Source organism: Callithrix jacchus, chromosome 12, assembly GCF_049354715.1.
Source record: "Callithrix jacchus isolate 240 chromosome 12, calJac240_pri, whole genome shotgun sequence".
Taxonomy (NCBI): Eukaryota; Metazoa; Chordata; class Mammalia; order Primates; family Cebidae; genus Callithrix; species Callithrix jacchus.
The window spans coordinates 52,775,773-52,790,622 of record NC_133513.1 but is presented as its reverse complement, the minus strand read 5'-3'; the positions used below and the strand labels follow the sequence as shown (position 1 = coordinate 52,790,622).

At 46.9% G+C, this 14,850-nt stretch overlaps 1 protein-coding gene across 49 annotated transcripts in view; it reads right to left on the bottom strand.

The window, feature by feature from the left end:
- The window catches only part of KCNMA1 (potassium calcium-activated channel subfamily M alpha 1), a 767,226-nt gene that overhangs the window by 525,769 nt on the left and 226,607 nt on the right, over nt 1–14,850 (bottom strand). For all 49 annotated transcript variants that reach the window (XR_008475493.2, XM_035266161.3, XM_054242917.2 and 46 more), the window contains exon 2: nt 7,265–7,426. Coding sequence is in view for 48 of the 49 variants with exons in the window: in XM_035266161.3 (XP_035122052.1) it covers nt 7,265–7,426 (162 nt within the window). In the remaining variant the exon portion in view is untranslated. The remainder of the gene's footprint in view (nt 1–7,264; nt 7,427–14,850) is intronic.

Genomic DNA, 14,850 nt, shown 5'->3' with positions numbered 1-14,850 from the left:
GACAGAGAGGAGGGTGTGTAAATTTTCCACCATGCATCACTGAGAAAGAAAAGTAGAGAATACTGATGGGAAATGTCACAAGCTCCATAGGGCACCTAACAGAAGTGAATGCAATGAATGTGATATATTTGATTATGTGTGTGCCCATGTGTACTCCCCCGGGTTCAACCAGTCTAATTTCAAATGCAAACAGCACAGCAGTGAACGTACATATATTTAAGTCTATTAAACCAATAGGATGATTCCTATTTGAAAGGTGTATTTGACACATTTTCTTTTGGGCCCTCGGAGATAAGGATAAAATGGTCCAGGCCATGTATACAATGTTAATGTAAAATGCTGCACATACAACATATTTAGAGGGATAAAGGGAGAGGCTGGTATTTTTCTTGCTTCTTACATTGATAAATCATCCCCTACATATTCAAGCAAGTAGCATATGCTTTCAGTTCATAGAATTGGCCGTGTACACTTCCCGGGGCAATACTCTAGGAATATGGGGAAAGTAACTACAAAGAGTGACACTGAGGAACTCTCCAGCTTTGCTCAGGAACTGGTAGCTATTTTGGCAAGACCAGTCTTTGAAGAGACACACAAAACATTGAAACTGTCAGGGGGTTGAGGTAAAGTCCAGGCAGTGTAGATGTCGCTCACACGTTAAGGTGAGGCTGTCCTTGGCCACAGGACATAGTTTCCCTAGGGAGACAGTTGCTCTGAGATCAATCATGGAACTGATGAACATGCAGAAACTAAGTGATGATGTGGATGGTGACCATATGTGTATGTGCCTGTATTTATCTTTGTGTGTATATCACTGAGTCTATAACACTCACCCTTACAAAGAGTGTGAAACCCGTGCTACTCGACCTCAGAGAATCTCTTTGCCTCCAGCCCCAGCCTTTCAGTTTCTTTATGTATAAAACAAGAGGATAAATTAAACTGAGTCAGCAAACTATGGTGTGTGAAACAAATCTGGCCCACCACCTGTTTCTTTTTTAAAAAATTTTTGTATTGACATATAATAGTGTACATATTTTGGGGGTGCATGTGGTATTTGGGTACGTGTATAATGATTAGATCAGGGTAACAGACAACCATCACCTCAAACATTTATATTTGTGCTGGGAACATTCTAGTTCTTGTCTAGCTATTTTGATATGTACAATAAATTACTGTTAATTACAATCTCCCCTATGCTGGAACTTATTCTTTCTGTTCAATCACTTTTTCTACCCCCTATTTCTATAAATACAGTTTACTTATATAAATGTAAGGGGTACAAATGCAGTTTTGTTACCTGGATATTTTGCACAGGGGTGAAGTCTGCGCTTTTACTGTAACCATCATCCACATAGTGTGCATTGCAACCATTAATTAATTTCTCATCAGTTACCCCAGCCTCCCACACTTCCACCATTCTGAGTCTCCAGTGACTACTATTCCGCTCTCTGTCCGAGTGTACACACTATTTAGCTTCTACTTATCAGTGAGAACATATGGTATTTGACTTTGTCTCTGAGGTGTTCCACTTAAGATAATGGCCTCTAGTTCCATCCATGTTGCTGTGAAAGACACGATTTTATTCCTTTTTATGGCTAAAGAGTATTTTATTGAATGCATATGTGTGTTTGTACAAATGTAAATATACACATTTATAATGTGATATATTTGTGTGTCTGTGTGTGTCTATATATATGTATTTATATAAATGTTTTCTTTATTTAATCATCTATTGACTGACCCTTAGGTTGATTCCAAAGCTTTGCTATTTTGAGTAGTGTTGTGATAAACATAGAAGTTCGGGTATCTTTTTTATATACGATTTCTTTTCCTATGGGTAAATACCAACTAGTAAAATTGCTGGATCAAATGGAAGTTCTGTTTTTAGTTCTTTGAGAAATTTCTGTACTCTTTTTCATAGAGATTATACTAATTTCCATTTCTACCAACAGCGTATAAGTGATCCCTTTTCTCCATATCCTCCCAACATCTGCTTTTCTTTGTGTGTGTGTGTGTGTGTGTGTGTGTGTGTGTGTGTGTGTCTTTTTAATAATAGCCGTGGTGACTTGTATGAGATGATATCTAATTGTGGTTTTAATTTGCATTCCTCTGATGATTAGTGATGTTGAGTATTTTTTCATATGCTTGTTGGCCATTTGTATGTCTTCTTTTGAAAAATGACTATTCATATCTTTTGCCCACTTTTAAATGAGGTTGTGATTTTTGTTGTTAAGTTCCTCATGAAATTTGGACATCAGGCCCTTGTTGAATGCATTGTTTGCAAATATTTTCCCCCATTCTATAAAGAAAGTTTTATTGGAACAAAGTCACGCCAAGGCTGTTAGTGGCTGCTTTCAAACTACTGTGGCAGAGTTGAGCAGTGGAGTCCACATGGCCTACAAGCCTAGAATATTTACTATTTGGTTTTTAACAGAAAAACTTACTGACCCTGAACTTGACTATCACTATTGATTTTGGCTTATGATTCTATACAGTACAATGAAACTATACTAAACCCGACTTCACATGTTTCTTGCCCTCTTTATTTAGAAACCCCCTTATTCTTAAAAGGATTTAATTTACCTGACAAAAATGTATGGAGCACACAACTGCATACATGTAAATTTCAAATAGGAGTAAGAAAAGTAGGGCAAAGGGAAAATGAGAGGACAGATGACGAAGGCAAGTCAGGGGAGGGGTGCAAAGACACAGAGTGCAAACCTGAGACGCTCTGTATTTTCCATAAGCCACCAACTTGGCTCTGAGCAGCCACCCCCAAGAGACATGAGCCCTTTCTCGACTTAGCATGTTCAGTGGATATTCACCAGGAAAACCACAACAATCTCTGGTGCAAAAAAAACTATCCCGTGAGTCTGTGCATAAAGTGGGTAACATGAGATGCAGTGAACAAAGTCCTCAACGACACCCAAATGATTGAGAGAAATCCTGACGATACTGACTACTATATCCAAATTTCCCTCTGCAGGAGCCAACTCCAAATCCCAGAGTGGAATTTATCAGCGCTTCTTCCAGTATGTTTCAAAATTTTTAAAAAAGCAAACATATATTACGTTCATAATCAGAAGATAAACATCTGTTTATTAAGAAAATATTAAAGGAAGCAGTACCTTGACAGCCTGGCCTTCACTTTAATGTGGAATCCCTCCACCACATGCTCCAAGAGAAGGCTCGGTCCTGTCCTACTGTTTTTGGGCAGTTGAGCCCGGGTGCCAGGGTGAGAGAGGAGGCAAAGACAGGCTATTCTGAGATCTGGAGCTGAGGGGTCAAGGAATTTTTATCATGTGGGTGATCGGGCTCCAGGCATTGACTATAAAAAGCACCAGTGAATGGCAATTATCATTTGTCATTTCTTAAATTGAGCTCTGCACCCTTATATCTAGTTTATCAATATAAATAATTCATACTCTGGAGCTCTGTTGCTCACTGCGTTATGCTCAGTACCTTGAACAGTGTAAGGTACATGTGAGAAATAAGCACTTAGTGAATAACAGATGTGCTCATCTGAGAGATCCTATAGATATTCTGAGATTGTCTTGGCAAATCTTTCCCCAGCTGGACCTTATTCATGATGTTCCAGCTTCGAGATTCTCACCTGTGACAATTAGGCAGGTGAGATAGAGGCCCAGATGTGGAGGCCAAGCTCCTGAGCATGCATCAAGGAAAACAAATTAAAAATTGAAAAGGGAAACTGAATAGCCAGGTATCTGGTCTTGCTTTGGTCCCCCTGTTGCAGGGATAAACATTGGGACGGCTCAAGACAAACACAGCTTTGGGTTCCAAACAGGCCAAGCTGCTTTCTCTTGCACGCCATGACTTCATTGTGAAATCCGTTCTTTGCTCACTGCAGAGACCTGCCTGCTCCCCACAGACAGGCCTGTTCTCAGGATACCTCCTAGAGCTCTGAGATGCCTGCTGTCTGCAGTGGGTCCCACTTTGCTCTGGGTGGCCCCAGCAGCCTTGGCAGGATTTTCTCCAAGGAAACCTTCAGAGAGCAGCTGGCACCTTGGGCAGGCTCAGACAAAGAGCCCTGCGTGGACCATGCTTCAGCATGTACATGTTAAGCCAGCCAAGCATCCTCAGGACCAAAGTGGCTAGAAGATGTTAATGTCAAAATGTCACAGACAAAGCGACAGCTTGCAGAGGCTTAGAAAAGAAAAGGCATTATCTTCAACTGGGAAGTAATGACACAAAAGGAACACCCGACTGGGAGACAGGGAGCTGGCAGGTAGGAGCCTGGCTCTGTCACTCAAAGCTGAATGTTTCTAGACAACTCATTGCCCTTGCTATGTCTTGATTTTTCTCAACTATAAAACAGAGATGAATTCACTGATAAGATTGGCTTGTTTTCTTCTAATGAACCCCTACAACAAACAGCAGTAAGGAGATATGGAAGAAATATGACATTGTCCCTGCCCTTCAAATTGATCATAACATATAAGGCCTAGACAGTGACTGGCTCCTAAGAGGCTTTCAACAGTGTGATTGCCAGGAGAGGATCAAGGTGGCCACTGGGTGTGCTTGGCCCAATGAGTTCTGCTTCCACAATAATACCCATGTCTACCACCTGCATCTTCCGCTTAGTGCCACTGCAGACTGTGCCTCACCAGGACTACAGCAGGAATCTGCTCCCAAGCCATCACTAAGGCAGTAGCTCACTGCCCTAACTTGTCCTATAGCCTCCAAGCTCCAGCTTCACCCATTCAGTCTCCACTTGTCCCCTAGCTCTCTCTGTACAACACCCCTGCCTCAAAATCTCCTTGTTCTATAAACTCCAAAAACTCTTTAGCTTGGCCTTTAAAGCCCCACCAGGCCGTCTCCAGGACACTCCCCTAGACTTTGGGGTCTGCACCCCCCATTCCCCAGGATACCAGTCTCCTTCTCTGCTTTTCCTGCTCCTCACTTTGAAGGCTTTCCTCTCCTTTGACTCTCAAGATCCTAACTCACACAACAAAACTCACTGCAAATGCATTCTGTCTTATTAGATATTCTTCACAGATTCTGGCCCACCTAGTGGTCATTTTCTTGTGTTTAGGCTTGGATATGTTTTTATTTTTGATATCTTCCCACCATATAGCACATGCTTAGTTCATCTTGAAATGGGAGCTTTAGTTCAAAGGCTTTCCTCCCTATGAGGCTTTTCTGATCAGCCCTACTTTCCCCCACAGCCCCTCCTCACACCCACACATGTGCACACTGTGTTTGTACCCACAGCACCTGTCGTCCATACATCCCTTCAATAACTTCCCTACATGGCACAATAGAATCAGGATCCTTCCTTGTTTTCCACAGAGCTGAAAACACAAATACACTTGGCCCAGAATTCGTGTTCAGTAACTCTTGGCAATGCTGATAAAGAAAATTAGACCTGTCTATAATGGCCACATGGAAGGAACAAGTGTCACATTTGTGCAACCAAACTGTCTCCTGCTCCCCATTCATTATCACCACCATACATGTAGAATGCATCCATTGTGTCCCCATGAATACCCAGACCCAGAATTTAACCTCTAAGTTTCCAATGCAGAATAATCTGCTCTTCCTTAAGCATGAAAGAGCAATGGAGACTTCACTGAAGAGGCAGGAAGAGATACAGAAGGGCTGTTACATAGCACAGCCAAGAGCAAGGCACTTCCAAGTCCCCACTACACACCATCCCTCCTGGGTCACACCAGACTGGATTGTCTCCCTCCTGTGCCTTCCTCCAAGCAGCCACTGACCTCATCACTTTCTCTCTCCTCCTCCAAAACTCCAACTTTAAATGTCCCCTCTTTCCATTTTGCTATCAATTGATATCAGCCACAGTTTCATATCCAGTCTCTTCAGCACATAGCTCAAGACAGATCCCTCAGTGAACAGAACCTGTCCTTGAAGGCTGTATAGCCGGTACCTTTGATAAAGCACCACATTCAGTCTCTCACTCCTTCCCTCAAGAACTGTGTGTGATATTGATTCCAGACATAACATTGAGTTCTTTCCAAGAAGGATCCTGAGAAGTGAAATTCTCACCACCTTCCTCCATCTACAATCACCTCCTCACTGAGTTTTTGCTGTGAAACTCAGAGATAATGACTGTTTCCCAGTTTCCCTGCCTGGTCTTTGAGCCACACAGGCCCTACTCCTTCCATCTATGAGCCAAATGACTCTTGACTGAGCCCTAGCTTCAAGCCAGGACAGGTGGCCCAAACAAAACAGCTTCCAGAATCACAATGAGAAATCACTCCTGACCTAGAGCAGACCCAAGAAACCGTAGGGCAGGGCTTTCCCAGAGTATGGATCTGGCTGTGGTGACCAGTTCATCCCTGTTTGCCCAGGACCTTCCCAGTTTTTGCACTGAAAGACTCATGTCCCATGTACCTCTCAGTCCCAGGAAAACTGGGATTGTTGGTCACCACAGGCCTGTCCCACTAATGATCCTTGACAAAAACCAGGGGCTCATGAGGCCAGCCAGTGAAGCCAAGTTTCATATAAGCAGATCAGAGAGATGCTGGAATTGCACAGAGAAGGGGCAGGATCAGCCCTGGCTGCAGGTGGGCCTGGGAGACAACCTCACCAGAAAAGTGCACACAAGGGAGCTTCAGGCACACAGGCCAGGCAGCCTCAGGTGGGCTGCTAATGTGTCCACCATCAGCATGACTGATTTTCGCCATGCACAGGGCCCAGCTCACTGCAGAAAATCTGGAAACTGCTCCAAGCAGAGGTCCCTACAGGCTAAGAGAAGACAACGAGAACATCCCCTGAAGGCCACCACACACACACACGCATGCACTCACACACAGACACACACTCTCTCTCTCTCTCTCTCTCTCTCTCTCTCTCTCTCTCTCTCTCTCTCTCTCTCTCTCTCTCTGTCTCACACACACTCAGCACTCCCCAGGATCCCAGCATTTGTGGCCCTTCCATAAGTTTCTAGTATGTTATATTTCCTTGACCCTCTTCTCCTCTCCAAGATGATGGAGGGTGTGTGCATGTGTGTGTGTGCCCATGTGCATGTGGAAACGTGCCATATCCTCCCAACAACCCCTCTCTACTGCAAACCCCACTCCCTGAAAATCCCTCCACAAACCACTGTACACAAAGAATGGAGCCTCTCCTTCACGACCACATGGGAGCACTTGCTGCTCACCCCCACCTCCCAGTAGCCAGCCTCCTGCAGGAGACCCTGGGGCACATCAGGTCTCATAAGCAAAGCCATCTTGGCCCACACAGCAAGGCCTCCTGGTATGAGAAGGGGGTGGAGACTCACCAGGACTCTGCCAGTCAGTGTCTGGGCGGATATCATCACCCCCGCCCAGTCCTTCACAGAGGTCATCCAGCCGACCTCGGCGGCCACTGCCTCCTCTTTTTCATCCACTGGTTTGAGAGTGCCATCCGCCTGGCTTGAGCCATTGTTAATCTTCTGGGCTTCCTGGAAACAGAAAAAGCAAGAGTTGAGATATAGGGAACCACTGGATTTAAATAACATACCCTACCCATAAAGAACCAGAGCCCGAAGGGGGTCCTCAGCTCAGGTAGAAACTGGCTTAAAGGTAGAGGAGTAAAGCAGAAGGGGTAAATTATGCCTTTGATTTAAAAAAAATCTTTATTTAAAAAAGAATATTTTCTTTATTTCCTCTTAAAATATCTTATTGAAAGTAAGAAAGATGGTATTTTTCCCTTATTTTTTATTTTATTTTTTGAGATGAAGTCTCACTCTACCACCCAGGCTGCAGTACAGTGGTGCAATCTCAGCTCTGCAACCTCTACTCCCCAGGTACAAGCAATTCTCGTGCCTCAGCCTCCCAAGTAGCTGGGATTACAGGTGTGCACCACCACGCTCAGCTAATTTTTGTATTTTTAGTAGAGATGGGGTTTCATCATGTTGGCCAGGCTGGTCTCGAACTCCTGACCCCAAGTGATCTGCCCACCTCAGCATCCCAAAGTGTTGGTCTCCTCCCATTTTAAAGAAAAAAAAAAAACCACCAAAGCAGAAGAAAACGCAACTGGTCTAAGATTAGGGCATGCTGAGGAGGGAGGAGGAAAGTGTGGGAGGGATGCCATGGTCTTTGCCTGCCCAGCTTCTATGGCCTTTCTCACAGCAGCACCCCCACTTTCCTTTAAGAAAATTATTATCTCTTCATCTCAGTCTAAGTGGTTCAAATGGAAAAGATGGCCTCACATTGGCTCCAATGTTGGAAACTAATCAATCAGTCCTTTCTACCCCCTGCCAACAGCCATTAGGCCATGAATAGTCACACTATCCATACCAACCCAATAAGACTCAAGCATTTGCAGGAAAGAAAAGAAAAGTCATTCTTCCCCGAGAATGAAATCACCACAGAGAAAAGAAAAAGTGATAGAATACTGATATCATTTGAACACCTGGATTCAGCTGTGCCTGAAATCCACACCAGAACCTTTCAGTTACAGAAGACAATAAATTTCCCTTGTGACTTAAAATGTGCTTGAGGAAACAAGGCTGATCTCATTAGATAACTGAGCCCCATATAGGGGTCTAAATTGTAAACTTTTGCACGCAGTTAGTCTTCTGCCTAGAATACTCTTCTCCCACAGAGACTTATGGCCTGCTCCCTTGTCTTTTCTCAATAAAGTCTTCCCTGGCTACCTGTTTAAATTTGCAACACTTTCTTTCCAACAGCACTTTTCTGCTTTGTTTTTCTCCATAGCACTTAAAACCTCTAATATACTTAATAAATCATTTATTTCTTTCACTTACGTCTGCCTCCCCCACTGCTGCAGTCTTGGTGCCTAACAGAGTGCCTGGCACAGAGTTGGCTCAATAAACATGAATGAATGACTAGAAAGGGCTGTGAGTATCAGCCCCTCATTGGCCACAGAGGCTGGGTTTAGTGTTGCCAGATAAAATACAGGATACCCAGTAAAATTTAAATTTCAGATAAATAACAAACAACTTTTTAGTACAAGTATATTCTCTAAATACTACCTGGAACATACTTAACACTAAAAGCTTATTCATTATTTATCTAAAAATGTACATTTAACTGGACCCCAACACAAATACCCACTGCAATTATTACTGCAAATGAAGATGTTTAAAAAGATGCCAGCAAATTCAGTTCATCATTTAAAACTCTGGACTTAATTCCCAAGGCAAAGCCACACAGGGGAATCATTGTGATTTAGAGTAAGGGGAAGAACCAAAGACGGTGGTGAAAAGCTTTGTCTGCAGTGACACAGGGGGTGAGGCAGAGGAAGGCCAGGCACGTGGGAGGCAAGCAGTGAGGGTGCACTAGTGAGTCATCCTCTTGGGGACTTGGCCACGGCAGACAGGAAGCTGCTCTCGATTTCCACTTCTGTTCCTCTGGCTGCCTGTGGCTCAGGGAAGCTGGGGAAGAGAGAAGCCACATCTGTAGCCCTGGATGGTAATATTTTATTTCCAAGTGTGTTAAGCTCCAGGGAGCTAGAATGATCCAAGAGGAGGCCTGGGAGGGGGAGGCCACAGGGGCTGCCTGCTGACATGTGTGGGACCTGCTGCCCAAGCCTCCTAGGCCAGTCTCAGATAGGACCTGTTAGGTCTTGCCCTGGTCCTCGAGTCTCTGCTCTGTGAGACTCTGAACAGGAGGGTATTTAGGAGGAGGGGGAGGCCCTGATACAGGGGCAGCCATAGTAACTAAATGCATAGATTCGGGGGGAAATCTAGCTCTCCCACCGCTGTGGGACCTCTTCCATAAGATGGGGACAGTACTCCCAGCCCCTCAGGCATTGTCAGGATTAAATAGTGCCCAACACTACAAAATACGGGTTCCAGTAATCATCCCAGCACCCCTTGCTGCTTCTCGTGCCTCTGGCACTATAAAGCAGTGGTGCTCACAAATGAGTGGGCATCATAAGCGCGTCGGAGGACTTGTTGAAACAGTATGCCGGGCCCCTCCCAGAACCTACATTTGCACCAAGTTGTCAGGCAATGCTGATGCTGCTGGCCTTGGGAGCCCACTTTGGGGACCACAGCTCCTGACCACCCTGGTATGGCTTGGTGACTGCTGAAATGGGACATGGATCTTTACTCCCAGTTCTCCAAGGACGGAACCATTTGCTTCTTTCGAAACTGGACATCGGTGGAGTGGTGGGGAAAAGAAGAGGGCGGGGAGATGGACCTAAAATCTGGGGCTCTACTGTTTCCTTCTGAGTCAAGCTTCCCAGGATATTTCCGAACTGGTCCTGAGCCACCATGTGGGGGCCTAGAAGGCAAGCTACCTGCTCCTTAGTCCTGGGGACCCAGGTTCCACGGCCCCTTGGTAGACTCTGGAGAGGAGAAATCAATGTGAAAAAGGCTGGGAGGTAGGGGGGCCCTCCAGTCACAGTGGTTAACTGCATCAGAAATTCACAGCACAAGAGGTATGTGGCAGATAATGCTATTTCACCAGCCCTCTTACCTATTGTTTTACAAGGCATTCATTATTTTAATTACTTTATGATAGGCAAGTAAAAACACAGACTAAAGGGAGATAATGCCCTTGTTATTATTTGCTTACACTAAATGTTGTGAGCTTAATTACCCATGTGTGGGAAGCTGGCCTGGGAGGAGAGAGGCAGAGCTATTTAAAGCTTGATGCCTGCCGGCCTGGCTAGCCACTAGGCTAGCCACAGATCCCGTGTGTGGAGGGAGGCCCCTCTCTCCACCACTGACCTCACTCTGGCCAAAGCACCCCTTAAGGAGAACAGGCACTCTAACTCCATGCTCCAAAGAAGAAGGAGCAGAGAAGCTTCAGTGGCCTTGCTGGGGACATGCAGGGGCAGAGTCCATTATAAAAGTGTTGGCCACCATTGAACAAGCTAGAACTAGCTGCCAGCAACTAAGAATTAAGTGTCCTCTATGCATTATCTTTCTTAAACCTTCTAATACATCCAACAGGCAAGTGGAATTATTTCCATTTTGCAGACAGGGTGACTAAGAGCAGGTATCTCTCAGAAAAAGGCGCAGAGCCTGAGAGCTCAGGCTGGAAGCAGAGAGCCCACCTGGGCTTGTGTCTGCTCCAGAACTCCCAAGCTGGGGGCTGTGGCCCATCAACCCCTGAGCCTCAGCCTCCTCCGTATAAGATGGGGACAAGCATGCCGCCTCATTGAGGTGGTGCGGAAGCTGAAGCTTGGCACAGTCCTGGGCACACAGCAGTTACAGCTGCCCTGTTGAAGCACCTGCTGGTGGGACTGGGGCCTCCTAGGGTAATCAGTTGAAGCTGCACCGCTTTCACCACCCAGCAGCCCTGGGAGGCACACTGGCCAGAGTGAGCCTTTAATAAATAATTACGGAATGGAGGATAAGGGAGGGCAGGTTCTTAGGCTGTTACCCTCCAGTGAGCAACGAGTCCCTAAAAGGTAAGGTGAAGGGCTCCTGCAGAGCTTCTAGTAGGGGCTGTGTGACTGCCACCCAGGACCTCTGGGGCAGAGGTTCCCACACAGGGCAGACCCTAGACTGAATGACATCGCAGATCCCTTCTGACTTGAAGCCCCGTTAGATCAACCTCCCATTTTTAAGATGAGGCTGAGAACCAGGGAGAGGCTGCCTCCTGAGTCCCAGCATTCTGCTCTTGCTTCCGTGCCCACAGGACACTGTGTCACAGGGGAACAAACGGTTTGTTCTGAACGGCAAAGGGGGCACCCAGCCACCCCAAACCTTCCACCTCCCAGTGCGGAGGACCCAGTCCCTGTGCAGGAAGCACTTCCGATAAGGGGCAGCCTGATGTCAGTCAGGAAATCACTGTGTGTGTGTGCTCACACACATGTGTGAGTGTGTGTGTGTGTGTGTGAGAGAGAGAGAGAGAGAGAGAGAGAGAGAGAGAGAGAGAGAGAAACCCTACTAGCTACAGCCTCCAGGTACCCCAGCTTCAGGAGGACAGACCACCAGATCTTTGGAAATGGAAGAAAAGAAAAGAGATGAACGTGGAGAGAAGGACAAGGAAAAAAATAAGAGGTGGGCCCATTGGGTGGGGAGACTATCTCAGAAAGAGGAGGTCCTGCAGGAGCCCTCCCCCTGCCCTTGGCAGCTCCTTGAAAAAGGGATTTGGCCTCGCATTGGAGGCCACTCTGCTCCTCTGCCTCTAACCCTGCCCTCTCACCTCACCAGAGTCTTGTGTAAAGCAGGCCACAGCTGCCTCTCAGTGGCAACAGTGACATCTAATCTCAGTGCCCACACCAGAGGGTAGGGAGGGCTTCAGAGCAAAGGTGTAGACACAGAAGGCAGGGGAGAGCAGTGGCTGCAGTCCCCTCCTGATACCCACCCTACCAGGCAACCCCTCATGGGGCTGTGCCCAGCCTTACACCCTCACCCCTTTCTATGCCTTCTCCCCATTCCCTTTAGTGGTGTTCTCCACAATGACTTTCTGTTGACACAGTGACTGCAGAGGGCCTCACCCCTCCTATGTCACCTGGAGCCAAAGGCCTGACTGGACCCCATCATCTGGTGCTCAAGATACAAACCTCATCTGATAGGTTTGGGCATTTCCTGCTGATTCACAAGATCAAAGACCAAAGCTTGAGAAGGGACCTTAGCAATTCTAAGGATCACTACCACCACCTAACTACCACACACAGTGTATAGATGAGAAAACTGAGGGCCTGGAGGGAAAGCCACAAGCTCAGGGCCACCCGGCCCAGCCAGGTGACCACTGAGCTGGGAAGTAAACCCCAGCTGGCAGTTTCTTTTCTCTCCTTGCCTCCCCGATAAGACAATTGCTCCAAATCTAGCCCAAGTGACACAGTCACTCTGCTGCCCCAGCCTGCAACCTGGAGTTCTGGATGCTCCTAGGACAATCAGAAGGCTCCACCTGGCCTGGTACTGGTTTCAGGTGTGAGGGCCATGACAAGGACCAATCCTGCTTGTCTTCAAAGGGCCTAGCCTTCCCCAGCCATGACAGCTGCTCTAGTCTAGCACAGGAGAACAAGCTCATGCTAATCCTAGGACCCCACAGCGCCAAGCCTCAGACCTTGCTGTCTGCATCTATCATCCTTGCTGAATTAGACCCAGAAACTGGGACTTTCAGGTCTGTGGTGTGGCTGGAAGAGCTGTGAAAATCAAAAGATACTCTAGCTTTTCTGGGTGGCCTCCAGCAAGTTATGTCATTTCTCAAACCCTCCATATTATCTTCTATGAACAGGGATGAATCCTGTCTTGTCACGCTGCCTGATCCTTGCAGGAACCCTAATCTGGTAACAGAGAGCACAGCCCTTTCCAAAAGCAACTGCTTTACTAAGGGCAGGCAATTGGAGTCACTGTCCTCTGGTTCTGGGGAGGAAGCAGGGTTGCTCTGGAGAAAGAAGTCCTGTGCCACAAAGCCAGAGGCCTCACAGAACACGGGGCTCAACACTCAGATTCCCACCCAGCTGTAACTTGCAGGGCAGGGACCCCCTTGTCACCCTGCACCCCAACTGGATGTCAAATTGCCAAGTCTCACCAGGTGGCCTGGCATGCTGGGCACATCCTCCCTGATAGGGTGAGCTGCGGCCACACCTGCTCTCCCCAGGTTGGACTCGCTCACCCCCAGGCACACTCCTGACACCTGTCAAGCTGAATCAGGCACTAAGGTCACTGCGGGCACCACACCTGCTGGATGACTGTCTCAGGCAGAAGCTAGCTGGGCCTGCCTTGGGGGCTCCCCTCCCTGCTGCCTGCTGAGGGCCAAGCTTTGAAGCTCCAAGTCTGTCTTGGGTTTAACTATGCGTCAGTTCTTCGGACATTGGTTTCTCATCCAGGATCTGCGAAGTCATTTAGGCGAAGGCCATCTGGGAAGAAAAGTACTTCTTCAAAAATGTAACCAAAATCATATGATTGCTGTACCTGACACCCTCCTGTGGCTTCTTGGCCCACTCAGAGGACAAATGACAGTCTTCACACCCAATTGGTCCTACTCCTGCTTGCCATCCTGCGAGCCTGCCACTCACTACCGCTCACTAGCTCCATTCCAGATGCAATGGTCTCCTCGTGCTGCCAGGACATTCCAGGCTCTCTCCCATCTCGGGGCTGTCCGCACTGGACTCTCCCTCTGCTCCAGAGATCCCCGTGGCTGCACCTTCATTTCTCTCGGGTCCTGGTTCACATCTTACCTTGTCAGTGAGCTCTTCCTTGACCACCCTACTGAAAATGACACCCCACCTCATCCCAGCCTCTCCCTGTCTTTCCTCTCTCCTCTGGAGCATGTATGCCACCTGCTCCTTTTACTTCTTCCTTGTATACTGTCTGAAAGCATGAGGGAAAGAATATTTGTCTGTTTCTTCTTCTTTTTTTTTTTTTTAGACACAGTCTCACTTTCTCACCAAGGTGGAATGCAGTGGCACAATCTCAGCTCACTGCAACCTCTGCCTCCTGGGTTCAAGCAATTCTCCTGCCTCAGCCTCCTGAGTAGTTGGGACTACAGGCATACACCACCACACCCAGCTAGATTTTATATTTTTAGTAGGGGTTTCACCATGTCTGTTTCATTCATGGCTGTATCTTCGACACTGAAACCCTGTGACTTCAGAGTGAGCACCTGACACATCTTGGTGGATAGGAGGGAAGGAAGGAATGGGGTAAGAAGGGGAGGAGGGAGGAGAGCTACGGCAAATGGAAAGTCCATTCTTGTCATGTCCGATCTAGAATAGACAGTATGACTAATAAGTAGTACTACTAATAATAATTAGACTATTGACTACTACTTTTTAGCATGACCATAGTAACTCTGTGAGGTTGGTACAAATGTCCTCCATTGACAGATGAGAGGTTAGTAGCTGGCCCAGGAAGACACAGTACAAATTTAAATCCAGCTGTCTGATGCCAAAAAGGGACACGTACCCGTCCTGCTGTCCTCCCGGGAACAGTGTGAGGAGCAGATGGGAGTG